The 14,578-nt window shown below is 45.2% G+C and overlaps 1 protein-coding gene across 1 annotated transcript in view; it reads right to left on the bottom strand.

The window, feature by feature from the left end:
• Positions 1 to 3,492: 3,492 nt before the first annotated feature.
• The window catches only part of LOC110503126 (protein shisa-9A-like), a 28,028-nt gene continuing 16,942 nt past the window's right edge, over positions 3,493 to 14,578 (bottom strand). The window contains exons 3-4 of the mRNA XM_021581467.2: positions 8,583 to 8,687; positions 3,493 to 3,965 (exon numbers count right to left, since the gene is read on the bottom strand). Coding sequence (XP_021437142.1) covers positions 3,493 to 3,965; positions 8,583 to 8,687 — 578 coding nt within the window. The remainder of the gene's footprint in view (positions 3,966 to 8,582; positions 8,688 to 14,578) is intronic.

The raw sequence follows: 14,578 nt of genomic DNA, 5'->3' as shown, positions 1-14,578 counted from the left end.
TATAGAAGATGAGGAGGGTTAGAGGATGAATAGGGAGAATATGAGGTGGAGAGTAGAAATAGAGAGAAGTTGAGAAGGTGGAGAGTAGGAATAGAGAGAATGTGAGGAGGAATAGTGACGATGAGGAATGATGGAAATGAGGAATAGAGAGAGATGAGGAGGACTAGAGAGGATGAGGAGGTGGAGAGGAGAAATAGAGAGAAGATGAGAAGGTGGAGAGGAGGAATAGAGAGAATGTGAGGAGGAATAGCGACGATGAGGAGTGATAGAGATAAGATGAGTTAGGTGGAGAGGAGGAATAGATTGAATATGAGGAGGGGGAGAGGAGGAATGGAGAGAGGATGAGGAGGTGGAGAGGATTAGAGAAGATGAGGAGGTGGTTAGGTGGAATAGAGAGAAGACGAGGAGGAATAGAGAGAAGGTGATGGGGAATAGAGACAATGAGGAGGTGGAGAGAGAAGATGAGGAGGAATAGAGAAGATGATGAGGGACAGAGGGTAGATGAGGAGGTGGAGAGGAGGAATATGGAGAAGATGAGGAGGGGAGAGGAGGAATGGAGAGAGGATGAGGAGGTTGGGAGGAGGAATAGGGGAGATGAGGAGGTGGATAGGTGTCAGAGAGAAGATGAGGAGGAATCAAGAGAATATGAGGAATATAGATAATGAGGAGGTGGAGAGAGAAGATGAGGAGGTGGAGAAGAGGAATAGAGAAAATGAGGAGGTGGAGAGGAGGAATAGAGAGAAGATGAGGAGGAATAGAGAGAAGATGAGGAGGTGGAGGGGAGGGGAGGAAAAGAGAAGATGAGGTTGGGGGAGGAATATAGAAGATGAGGAGGGTTAGAGGATGAATAGGGAGAATATGAGGTGGAGAGTAGAAATAGAGAGAAGTTGAGAAGGTGGAGAGTAGGAATAGAGAGAATGTGAGGAGGAATAGTGACGATGAGGAATGATGGAAATGAGGAATAGAGAGAGATGAGGAGGACTAGAGAGGATGAGGAGGTGGAGAGGAGAAATAGAGAGAAGATGAGGAGGAAAAGAGAGAAGATGATGAGGTGGAGGGGAGGAATAGAGAGAAGATGAGGAGGAATAGAGAGAATATGAGGAGGTAGAGATGAGGAATAGGGAGAAGATGAGGAGGTGGAAATGAGGAATAGAGAGAGATGAGGAGGAATAGAGAGGATGAGGAGGTGGAGAGGAGAAATAGAGAGAAGATGAAGAGGAAAAGAGAGAATATGATGAGGTGGAGGGGAGGAATAGAGAAGATGAGGAGGTGGAAGAAAGAAGATGAGGAGAAATAGACAGAAGATGAGGATCAATAGAGAGAATATGAGGATTCGAGATAAGATGAGGAGGTGGATAGGAGGAATAGAGAGAAGATGAGGAGGAATAGAGACAATGAGGAGGTGGAGGGGAGGAATAGAGAAGATGAGGAGGGGAAGAGGAGGAATAGAGAATATAAGAAGGGATAGAGATAAGATGAGGAGGGGGACAGGTGAAAGAGAGAAGATGAGGAGGTGGAGAGAGAAGATGAGGTGGAGAGGAGGAATAGAGAGAACATGAGGAGGAATAGAGAAGATGAGAAGGGGGAGAGGAGGGATAGAGAGAAGATGAGAAGGAATAGAGAAGATGAGGAAAAATAGAGAGAAAATGAGGAGGGATAGAAGGAATAGAGAGAAGATGAGGAGGTGGACAGGAGGAACAGAAAGAAGACGAGGAGGTGGAGAGGAGGAATAGAGAGAGGATGAGGAGGTGGAGAGTAGGAATAGATCATATGAGGAGGGATAGAGAGAAGATGAGGCGGTGGAGAGGAGGATTAGAGAGAATATGAGGATTTGAGAGAAGAGGAGGAGGGAGAGAGGAGGAATGGATAGAAGATGAGGAAGTGGAGAGTGTCACGACTTCTACCGAAGTCGGTCCCTCTCCTTGTTCGGGTGATGTTCGGCGGTCGTTGTTGCCGATCTTCTAGCCATCACTGATTCATTTTTCATTTTCCATTGGTTTTGTCTTGTCTTCCTTCACACCTGGTTCCAATCCCATTAATTATATGTTGTGTATTTAACCCTCATGTCCTTGTTGGAGATTGTTTGATTGTATGTTAGTGCTAGTATGTGTTGGTGCACAACAGGTTTTGTACCTATTTTATTATTATTTTTTTGGTATATTTTGGTTTTTGGAGTTTGTTTGTGAGTTCTTATTAAATGACTCCGTTTATACCAAGTTCGTTCTCCTGCACCTGACTTCCCTGCCACCAACACGCACACCTTACAGAGAGGAGGAATCGAGAGAAGATAAGGAGGTGAGACGAGGAATAGAGAGAAGATGAGGTGGACAGAGAAGGTGAGGAATAGAGAGAATATGATGAATAGAGAGAAGATGAGGAGGAATAGAGAGAATATGATGAGGAATAGAGAGAAGATGAGGGGGAGGGATGTGCGAGGTAGGAGGTTGTAGTGCATCATCATCATGACTAGGGGGTAGGCCGTCATTGTAAAGAAGAATTTGTTTTTAACTGACTTGCCTAGTAAAATAAAGGTTCAATTAAAATAAATATATAAATGGTTAATCATTGTTCTGGACAACCAATATGCACCACTTGTAGAATGGGGCGCTTCCCATGCTATTTAAATAGTCTCGTAACACCTCTAGAGCTGTAGTCCGTGCCCTTTTACTGTCCGTTCATCAGGGGGAATACACAGAAATACCTCCGCCACTCTGGGGTGCAAGAAGCCGCAGTGAATTGCTTCCACTGATTTCACATATGACCTGCGCTCAGAAATATTCTCTAGCCTGGTCCCAGATCGGTTTATACTTTTGCCTACTCCACTATCATTGTCAAGCCATGACAATTCCATAAGGAGCTGGCAAGAGCGAAGAAACAGACTGGCATCCAGGCTAGACAGTCTCCAGACCCCCCCCCCCCCCCCCCCCCCCCCCAAATGTTCTTTGTCCTTTCCCTTCATCCGGCTTTTCTCTGAAGATCCTTAGAGTGATCTCCCTCTCTCTCTCCATACCTTGCTCTCTCCCTCCCTCTCTCTCTCTGTCTAGCGCTGGAGCAGAGGCTGATTGGAGCTGACGTGACAATGGCATTGTCCCTGTTGAATTAATGTGGCCCTGGGGTGCTATCATCCCTCTAATGGCCTGAACACGTTGCTTTTATGGGTGGAGGAGGGGGGCTGGGGCATTGTTGTGGGAGTGGGAAATAGAGGATATAGGAGGAAGAACAAGACCACAGAGTAATGCATGAAGAGATGTAGCTAGTTAGCGAAAGGTTTAGAGCCACACAGAGTTGTGGTGGACATAGAGACCGAAAGTGTCCGTGTTCTGAGGCTCAGAGGTGTTCAGAGAGCGACAGTGTTTCTCTTGCCTTATCAATGTCGTAATGATGTCTGTGGTTGAGTTATTGTACTAAAGTGGCGATGCTGATGCATCGTTGCACATATTTGTATCTGTTTCTATGTTTTTGTCTGCACAGGGGAACTCAAGAGTTCCATACTCAGACAGTGACCTCCGTCTTGCTGTTGGTGGAGTAGCTCTTATGCCTGGTGTGGTGGTAGGAGGATGGGTGGCTGTACGGCACAGGGTGGTTGAACAGCTCCGGGAAATTCTCTACACTGTGCTGTCTCCTGGTGGAGTAGGCATGCCGGTGGGCCGAGATGTGCCCAGGGTGGGAGGTCTGCCTCTGGACGTGGCGTCCACTGGTGTCACAGGCTTTGAAGGCTGAGCTGGCGAACAGGGGGTGGCTGGTGGTCTTGGGCAAACAGGACCTCTCCAGGTGGCTCTGGGGGATGGAGATGGAGAGGGGGGCGTGGAGGTTGTGCTGGGAGGAGAGCTGGTGGTGGTCTTGGTGTAGGTAGGACTTGTCTTTGGGGTGCAGGGAGATGGGCTGGAAGGCTGAAGGTCCTGCCTGGTACTGGGAGAAGTCCATCAAAGGGTAGCTCTTATAGTAGCCCCCAGAGGCAGTGTCCGCTGCAGAGAGAGAGAGAGAGTGAGAGAGAGAGCGCTGTGGGTTTGAGTCATAATATTGCTTTCACACAGATGATTGTAGCTTTCACTTTCGAATGAAGCACCATAGTTGGGGTCAATTCCATTTAATTCAACGTTTTTTCTTTATTTTTATTGTAGAATGGTACTGAAGATATCAAAACTATGAAATAACACATATGGAATCATGTGGTAACCAAAAAAGTGTTAAACAAACCAAATATATTTTATATTTGAGATTCTTCAAAGTAGTCACCCTTTGTTTTGGTGACAGCGTTGCACACTCTTGGAATTCTCTCAACCAGCTTCAAATGGAATGCTTTTCCAACAGTCTTGAGTGTGTTTCCACATATGCCCTTGCACTTGTTAGCTAGTTTTGCTTCACTGCGGTCCAACTCATCCCAAACCATCTCAATTGGGTTGAGTTGGGTGATTGTGGGTGCAGCAGGTAGCCTAGTGGTTAGAGCGTTGGGTCAGTAACCGAAAGGTTGCTCGATCGAATCCCGGAGCTGACAAGGTAAAAATCTGTCATTCTGTCCCTGAACTAGGCAGTTAACCCACTGTTCCTAGGCCGTCATTGTAAATAAGAATTTGTTCTTAATTGACTTGCCTAGTTAAATAAAAACCATTGTGGAGGCCAGGTCATCTGATGCAGCACTCCATCACTCTCCTTCTTGGTCAAATAGCCCTTATACAGCCTGGAGGTGTGTTGGGTCATTGTCCTATTGTCCTGTTGAAAAACAAATGATAGTCCCACTAAGTCCAAACCAGATGGGATGGTGTATCCCTGAAGCCATGCTGGTTAAGTGTGCCTTGAATTCTAAATAAACCACAGATAGTGTCACCAGCTTCACCATGGTTCCCACCATGCTTCACTGTGGAGATCATACGTTCATCTACTCTGCGTCTCACAAAGACATGGCGGTTGGAAATAAAAATCAAAGGACAGATTTCCACCGGTCTAATGTCCATTACTCGTGTTTCTTGGCCCAAGCAAGTCTCTTCTTATTATTGGTGTCCTTTAGTAGTGTTTTCTTTGCAGCAATTCAACCATGAAGGACTGATTCACACAGTCTTCTCTGAACAGTTGATGTTGAGATGTGTATGTTACTTAAACTCTGTGAAGCATTTATTTGGGCTGCAATTTCTGAGGCTGGTAACTCTAATGAACTTATCCTCTGCAGCAGTGATAACTCTAGGTCTTCCTTTCCTGTGGCGTTCCTCATGAGAGCCAGTTTCATCATAGCGCTTGATGGTTTTTGTGACTGCGCTTGAAGAAACTTCCAGAGTTCTTGAAATGTTCTTTATTGACTGACCTTCACGTCTTAAAGTAATGATGGACTGTCGTTTCTCTTTGCTTATTTAAGCTCTTCTTGCCATTATATGGACTTGGTCCTTTACCAAATAGGGCTGTCTTCTGTATACCACCCCTACCTTGTCACAACACAAATGATTGGCTCAAACACATTAAGAAGGAAAGAAATTCCACAAATTAACTTTTAACAAGACACACCTGTTAATTGAAATGCATTCTTGGTGACTATCTCATGAAGCTGGTTGAGAGAATGCCAAGAGTGTGCAAAGCGGTCATCAAGGCAAAGGGTGGCTACTTTGAAGAATCTCAAATATAAACTATATTTGATTTGTCAAACACTTTTTTGGTGACTACATGATTCCATATGTGTTATTTCATAGTTTTGATGTCTTCACTATTATTCTACATTGTGGAAAATCATAAAATAAAGACAATCCCTTGAGTAGGTGTCCAAACTTCTGACTGGTACTGTATGCGCATGTGTGTGTGTGTGTGTGTGTGTGTGTGTGTGTGTGTGTGTGTGTGTGTGTGTGTGTGTGTGTGTGTGTGTGTGTGTGTGTGTGTGTGTGTGTGTGTGTGTGTGTGTGTGTGTGTGTGTGTGTGTGTGTGTGCCTATAAGCGTATGCATGTGTGTGAGTGTGTGTGTCATCTCCAGGTCTCTGTCAGGTCGGATCAGCGTTGTCTGCCAGCGTTGTCTGCCAGGCGATGTGTGTGATGCCTGGATGCTCATTAGAGCCGCTGAGAGACATCTATGACAGTGAATTGGAGTGAATGCTTCTGAGAGGAACTCCGAGTGCATTTTGGGTTTGGAATACTTTTAATTCCACTCTGCTCAGTGAATCATCCCTCTATCCCTGAAAAGTAGACTGTGGAGTGGTTCCTGTCCTTTTCTGTGGCTAGGTTTCACTTCAGTCTGTCAGTGTGGATGGTGTGTTCTGTCCCAAAACACTGCCAAAATGTTGCTTCAGTCACACTGCCATAACGGTGCTTCAGTCACACTGCCATAACGTTGCTTCAGTCACACTGCCATAACGTTGCTTCAGTCACACTGCCATAACGTTTTTTCAGTCACACTGCCATAAAGTTGCTTCAGTCACACTGCCATAACGGTGCTTCAGTCACAGTCATAACGTTGCTTCAGTCACACTGCCATAACGTTTTTTCAGTCACACTGACATAACGGTGCTTCAGTCACACTGCCATAACGTTGCTTCAGTCACACTGCCATAACGTTGCTTCAGTCACACTGCCATAACGTTTTTTCAGTCACACTGCCATAACGTTGCTTCAGTCACACTGCCATAACGGTGCTTCAGTCACACTGCCATAACGTTGCTTCAGTCACACTGCCATAACGTTTTTTCAGTCACACTGACATAACGGTGCTTCAGTCACACTGCCATAACGTTGCTTCAGTCACACTGCCATAACGTTGCTTCAGTCACACTGCCATAAGGGTTGCTTCAGTCACACTGCCATAACGTTGCTTCAGTCACACTGCCATAACGTTGCTTCAGTCACACTGCCATAATGTTTTTTCAGTCACACTGCCATAACGGTGCTTCAGTCACACTGCCATAACGTTGCTTCAGTCACACTGCCATAACGGTGCTTCAGTCACATGTTGCTTCAGTCACACTGCCATAACGTTGCTTCAGTCACACTGTCATAATGTTGCTTCAGTCACACTGCCATAACGTTGCCATAACGTTGCTTCAGTCACACTGCCATAGCGTTTCTTCAGTCACACTGCCATAACGTTGCTTCAGTCACACTGCCATAACGTTGCTTCAGTCACACTGCCATAACGGTGCTTCAGTCACACTGCCATAATGTTGCCATAACGTTGCTCCAGTCACACTGCCATAACGGTGCTTCAGTCACACTGCCATAACGGTGCTTCAGTCACACTGCCATAACGGTGCTTCAGTCACACTGCCATAACATTGCTTCAGTCACACTGCCATAACGTTGCTTCAGTCACACTGCCATAACGTTGCTTCAGTCACACTGCCATAACGTTGCTTCAGTCACACTACCATAACGTTGCTTCAGTCACACTGCCATAACGTTGCTTCAGTCACACTGCCATAACGTTGCCATAACGTTGCTTCAGTCACACTGCCATAACGGTGCTTCAGTCACATGTTGCTTCAGTCACACTGCCATAACGTTGCTTCAGTCACACTGCCATAATGTTGCCATAACGTTGCTTCAGTCACATGTTGCTTCAGTCACACTGCCATAACGTTGCTTCAGTCACACTGCCATAACGGTGCTTCAGTCACATGTTGCTTCAGTCACACTGCCATAACGTTGCTTCAGTCACACTGCCATAACGGTGCTTCAGTCACACTGCCATAAAGGTGCTTCAGTCACATGTTGCTTCAGTCACACTGCCACAACGTTGCTTCAGTCACAAAATAAAAATGACAGTGAATGTGCAACTTTATTTCTTTGTTCTAAGTTTATGATCTGCCAATCTGTACCATAACATCACTTCAGTTCCTACTCTACAGTAACTAACTTGAACGTGGTTGTTCGTATGACCTTGACCTATATGGCTTGGACCTCATCTTTCTAGTAAAGGCCTGAGACTGTATGACCTGTATATGGCTTGGACCTCATCTTTCTAGTAAAGGCCTGAGACTGTATGACCTGTATATGGCTTGGACCTCATCTTTCTAGTAAAGGCCTGTGACTGTATGACCTGTATATGGCTTGGACCTCATCTTTCTAGTAAAGGCCTGTGACTGTATGACCTGTATATGGCTTGGACCTCATCTTTCTGGTAAAGGCCTGAGACTGTATGACCTGTATATGGCTTGGACCTCATCTTTCTGGTAAAGGCCTGTGACTGTATGACCTGTATATGGCTTGGACCTCATCTTTCTGGTAAAGGCCTGTGACTGTATGACCTGTATATGGCTTGGACCTGATCTTTCTGGTAAAGGCCTGAGACTGTATGACCTGTATATGGCTTGGACCTCATCTTTCTAGTAAAGGCCTGAGACTGTATGACCTGTATATGGCTTGGACCTCATCTTTCTGGTAAAGGCCTGTGACTGTATTGCGTGTAGTATATCTGCTTTCATTCTTGATATCTCTCTGCCATGAGGGGAACTCAATTCGCCTCAGATGCCAGCTGGAAAACCCTGGGCTGGTTTGAAAGGTTACGGTACCAGTCTGGATTATGATCAGCTTGTCCTGGAATGTACATTGGATGTTTGTGTGTGCACGTTAGTGTGTCCATATGTTTGTGCATGTCTTTGTGTGTGTGGCCTTACCCACAGCCCTGAGGGAGGTGTACTTGTTGAGGCCCAGTCCACTGAGGTTGCTGTGGGGGTGAGGCATTCCTGGATAGAAGGCTGAATTGTTCAGGTGGTAGTGCTCTGTAGGGAGAAAGAGAGAGGGAAAAGCGAGTAATAAGAGTACGATCACTTTATTTCTCAATTGTACGGACAGAGAACTGTTTAAATGCTCCTAACATTTGTGACTGGGATTGAGAAGTCTTCTTTTCCAGTCTAGATATGTCTGTTGCAAAGGGCTGTTTTGACAGAAGGAGAAGGTGGCCTCTAGTGTTAAATGAGGTGTGGCTAATTAACAATGGAACAAACAAACTAGGTCAAAAAAAAACTGTCACTAATTGCGTCAATGAGTGCTGCTGGCCCAGCCTCTATCATGCTGTCAGGGGCCACAAGGAAATTGGGACACTGGAGTTGCATAGGGGCAGATTCTGCTCATACCCTGCATGGTCAGTGGCAATACAACTGGGGTCAGTTGGTAACCTATATGAACACATAGGCAGAATCAGAAGGAATATTCCCATAGAAATCCCCATGTTTTTCAACAGTGCCATGGCATGACATTGCAGTATGATATTGGTATATGTTTGTGACCTCTAAATGTTGATTGATCTGTTGATTGATTCAGATTAAGTGTGCATCCTCTTTTCCCTGAAGTCATTTGCTGTGTGTGTGTGTGTGTGTGTGTGTGTGTGTGTGTGTGTGTGTGTGTGTGTGTGTGTGTGTGAGAATGAATGTGTGTGTGTGTGTGTGTGTGTGTGTGTGAGAGAGAGTATGGTTGTCTCTGTGTGTGTGTGGAAATGTTGAACTATACTTGTGGGGACCAAAAATCCCCACAAGAATAGCAAACAAACAAAAATTTGACCAACTGGGGACATTTTGTTAGTTTCTATGGGGTTTAATGTTAAGGTTAGAATTAGTGTTAGGGTTAGAATTAGATTTAGGGTTTGAGTTAGGAGCTAGGGTTAAGGTTAGGTTATGGGGTTAAGGTTAGTGTTAGAGTTAGGTTCAGGGATAGGGTTAGGGAAAATCAATTTTGAATGGGACTGAATTGTGTGTCCCCACAAGGTTAGCTGTACAAGACTGTGTGTGTGTGAGTGAGAGTATGACTGCCTCTGTGTGTGAGAATTAATTAATGTGTGTGTGTGCATGCTCAGTTGTGTGCGTGTATACAGAATGATGACAGGTGTGTTTGACTGGTGTCATGGACAGGTTTTTTGACTGGTGTCATGGACAGGTGTGTTTGATTGGTGTCATGGACAGGTTTTTTGACTGGTGTCATGGACAGGTGTGTTTGACTGGTGTCATGGACAGGTGTGTTTAACTGGTGTCATGGACAGGTGTGTTTAACTGGTGTCATGGACAGGTGTGTTTAACTGGTGTCATGGACAGGTGTGTTTAACTGGTGTCATGGACAGGTGTGTTTAACTGGTGTCATGGACAGGTGTGTTTGATTGGTGTCATGGACAGGTGTGTTTGACTGGTGTCATGGACAGGTGTGTTTAACTGGTGTCATGGACAGGTGTGTTTGACTGGTGTCATGGACAGGTGTGTTTGACTGGTGTCATGGACAGGTGTGTTTGATTGGTGTCATGGACAGGTGTGTTTGACTGGTGTCATGGACAGGTGTGTTTAACTGGTGTCATGGACAGGTGTGTTTGACTGGTGTCATGGACAGGTGTGTTTGACTGGTGTCATGGACAGGTGTGTTTAACTGGTGTCATGGACAGGTGTGTTTAACTGGTGTCATGGACAGGTGTGTTTAACTGGTGTCATGGACAGGTGTGTTTAACTGGTGTCATGGACAGGTGTGTTTAACTGGTGTCATGGACAGGTGTGTTTGATTGGTGTCATGGACAGGTTTTTTGACTGGTGTCATGGACAGGTGTGTTTGACTGGTGTCATGGACAGGTGTGTAGTTTCAAACAGCCTGGCAGGTTTTCATCAGAGCCAGCCCTTCAAACACACCCACTACTACAGAAATAGAGAGGGGTGGAGAGATAGAAAGAGGGATACTGCATTTAACCCAACCGCTCTGAATCAGTGAGGTGCGGGGGGGGGCTGCTTTAATCGACATCTACATCATCGGTGCCCGGGGAACAGTTGTTGTTGGAAGTTAACTGCCTTACTCAGGGGCAGAACAACAGATTTCTACCTTGTCGGCTCGGGGATTCAATCCAGCAACCTTTCGGTTACCGGCCCAATGCTCCTACCCGCCAGGAAGGGAGAGAATTAGAGGGAGAGAGAAGTAGAGTGGGACAAGGGGAGGGAGAGAGAGCAGGATTTGGAGAGAGTATACAGAAACTAGATAAGGATGTGAGAGAGAGATGATGCAGTGAGTGAGGGAGGGAGGGGAGATGTTGTGTGTTTGTGGAATAAATTAGGAGATTTAGCTGAAGTATGAAGGGAGGACGTTAGTCTGAGCCCTAACACACACACACACACACACACACACACACACACACACACACACACACACACACACACACACACACACACACACACACACAGAGGTTGTCTAAAACCCATCATTCCTGTGCGGTTTTATACAGTAAGCTGATTAGCTGGGGAGATGGCTCTCATGTTCTTCTACGGTAGATTTCTACTCTACGCCCATTGTCTTACATTAGATGGCGTTACTCCTACATGACGCTCATCCTTCAGTGCAGGCGGAATCGACCGACTTTCTGATGTCAGACAATGCTCTACATCGGGGACATACAGGGGCAATCTGCTGTCACAGCATCTCTGACCTCTCAGGAGGGCATACTGGATGTTCATTACACATGAGAATGTGAGAAGGGTATAAAAAGGGATATAACATACTGTAGTACTCATATGGTATCTGATGACTTTGAGCAGATAGAAGAACATACAACCAGCTTCAAACTAACTGGAACTAGCCAAACAGGAAGACTGAACGCACTGTTATTTATAGTACAAATGTGATTATCATCATAGTGTTTGTATCAGTTTTCATCATTTTTTAATTTGTTCAGTATCCTTCTGTAACCAGCGTATTACTGGAACTGCTCTGTCATTGTCATAATAATGTTGGTGGGTTTGTGGAATAAGCCCCAGGCCTCCCAGATAGAGACTTGGTGGGAAACCATGCTGGCTGGCACTGACGGGGGCAGAGGGCTCAGTCGGGGGGTATTAGGGGCTCATTTTCTTCCACACACACACACACACACACCTCTCAACGTGTCCTTGCTGGTGTGTGTGTGTTTGCGTCCTTGCTTGTGTGTGTTTGCGACCTTGCTGGTGTGTGTATGTTTGCGACCTTGGTTGTGTGTGTGTGTGTGTGTTTGCATCATTGCTGGTGTGTGTGTTTGTGTCCTTGCTTGTGTGTGTGATTGAACTATATGTGTGTAAGCCAACATCAAATGAAAGGTGTGTGATCTAACAACGGTGAAGCTGGGAGTTGGAGTTGTTTGGCACATCTCCATTAAATTTTAACCAAGTAGGAGAACAAGAGGGCAGGCGAGGCCCATTATGGTTATATCATGTAATGTCTTCCCAGGCTGGGCTGGCTGGGTGGTGTACTGTACATTGCAGACCAGGCTGTGTATGCTAGCAGTGGGATAACATGTGTAGTGATCATATAGATACTGTATGTGACCTTCGCTGTCTGTTCCACTTGGTCCTGGGCTACTCTCTCTGAGCTACGGAGGGTTGTTGAGAAGTGATGCAGTCATCTGAGGGACAGAGGGAAGGGAGTCAAGCAGCAGTACAAGTAATGCCGTGGATATTACACGAGAGGCCAGAAGGTGTGTTTGTGCGTCATTCTGAACACACTTACCCATAGTGCCTTAGTACAACCTGCTCCCAAGACACAGCTATTGTGTGTGTTCATAGCCGTGAAACACTAAGAGACCGCTGAGACAAGCAAGCGTGTGTGTGTGTATGTTTGTAATGGTACATTAAGGATTATTTTGCGCCTTAGGGAGAGTGATAAAGAGTGCTGTGAGATCAGTGTAGTCTCACGTTTGCCATTTGAGCTTTGCTAGTGTGGCAGAAATACAGACACACACATAAACCTTGTTCTCCCCTAATACCACCCCCTATTACCACCCTGTATTAAGACCCTGTTACCCCCTATTACCATCCTATATTAAGACCCTGTTACCCCCTATTACCATCCTGTATTAAGACCCTGTTACCCCCTATTACCATCCTGCATTAAGACCCTGTTACCCCCTATTACCACCCTGTATTAAGACCCTGTTACACCCTATTACCACCCTGTATTAAGACCCTGTTACCCCCTATTACCACCCTGTATGAAGACTCTGTTACCCCCTATTACCACCCTGTATAAAGATCCCTGTTTCTCCCTATTACCACCCTGTATAAAGATCCCTGTTTCTCCCTATTACCACCCTGTATAAATATCCCTGTTTCTCCCTATTACCACCCTGTATAAAGATCCCTGTTTCTCCCTATTACCACCCTGTATAAAGATCCCTGTTTCTCCCTATTACCAACCTGTGCTTAAAGAGTCAGACCTGGTCAGTTCCGGTGAGAGACTGGTTTCTATATATTTAACTGGAGTGCTTCACTCAGGGCTGGAAAGAGGGGGGCTACCAATCCTTCCCTGGTAAGATTTGTAATTTATAAGATTAACAAACCGTTTGTGTCTTTTTTAGGGCCTGGGGATGGGAGGCTATCAGCAAAGATTAGAAAACTAAGAAGGAGAGGGAAGATAAATGTGGGCGAAAAAAAGGTATTGCGGAGAGAGTGAGAAAGAGAGTAAGAAAGATGGACAGAATAGAAAGAGGCACAGAGAAAGATGGATGAATAGAAAGAGAGAGAGAAAGATGGATGGAATAGAAAGAGACAGAGAAAGATGGATGGAATAGAAAGAGACAGAGAGAAAGATGGGTGGAATAGAAAGAGACAGAGAAAGATGGATGGAATAGAAAGAGACAGAGAGAAAGATGGACGGAATAGAAGGAGATAGAGAGAAAATGTCAAATTGGCTTTTTACCAAATTACCGTACAACAGACCACGTATTCACTCTGCACACCCTAATTGACAACCAAACAAACCAAAACAAAGGCAGTCTTCTCATGCTTCGTTGATTTCTAAAAAGCCTTCGACTCAATTTGGCATGAGGGTCTGCTATACAAATTGATGGAAAGTGGCGTTTGGGGTAAAACATATGACATTATAAAATCCATGTACACAAACAAAAAGTGTGCGGTTAAAATTGGCAAAAAACACACACATTTCTTCACACAGGGTCGTTGGGTGAGACAGGGATGCAGCTTAAGCCCCACCCTCTTCAACATATATATCAACGAATTGGCGCGGGCACTAGAAAAGTCTGCAGCACCTGGCCTCACCCTACTAGAATCCGAAGTCAAATGTCTACTGTTTGCTGATGATCTGGTGCTTCTGTCGCCATCCAAGGAGGGCCTACAGCAGCACCTAGATCTTATGCACAGATTCTGTCAGACCTGGGACCTAACAGTAAATCTCAGTAAGACCAAAATAATGGTGTTCCAAAAAAGATCCAGTTGCCAGGATCACAAATACAAATTCCATCTAGACACTGTTGCCCTAGAGCACACAAAAAAATATACATACCTTGGCCTTAACATCAGAGCCACAGGTAACTTCCACAAAGCTGTGAACAATCTGAGAGACAAGGCAAAAAGGGCCTTCTATGCCATCAAAAGGAACATAAAATTCAACATACCAATTAGGATCTGGCTAAAAATACTTGAATCAGTCATAGAGCCCATTGCCCGTTATGGTTGTGAGGTCTGGGGTCCTCTCACCAACCAAGACTTCACAAAATGGGAAAAACACCAAATTGAGACTCTGCATGCAGAATTCTGCAATAATATCCTCCGTGCACAATGTAGAACACCAAATACTGCATGTAGAGCAGAATTAGGCCGATACCCACTAATTATCAAAATCCAGAAAAGAGACGTTAAATTCTACAACCACCTGAAAGGAAAAATAT

Source organism: Oncorhynchus mykiss, chromosome 23 (genome assembly GCF_013265735.2).
Source record: "Oncorhynchus mykiss isolate Arlee chromosome 23, USDA_OmykA_1.1, whole genome shotgun sequence".
NCBI classification, from domain to species: domain Eukaryota; kingdom Metazoa; phylum Chordata; class Actinopteri; order Salmoniformes; family Salmonidae; genus Oncorhynchus; species Oncorhynchus mykiss.
Note: the sequence above shows the minus strand (reverse complement) of the source record. Positions and strands in the feature narration are given on the sequence as shown.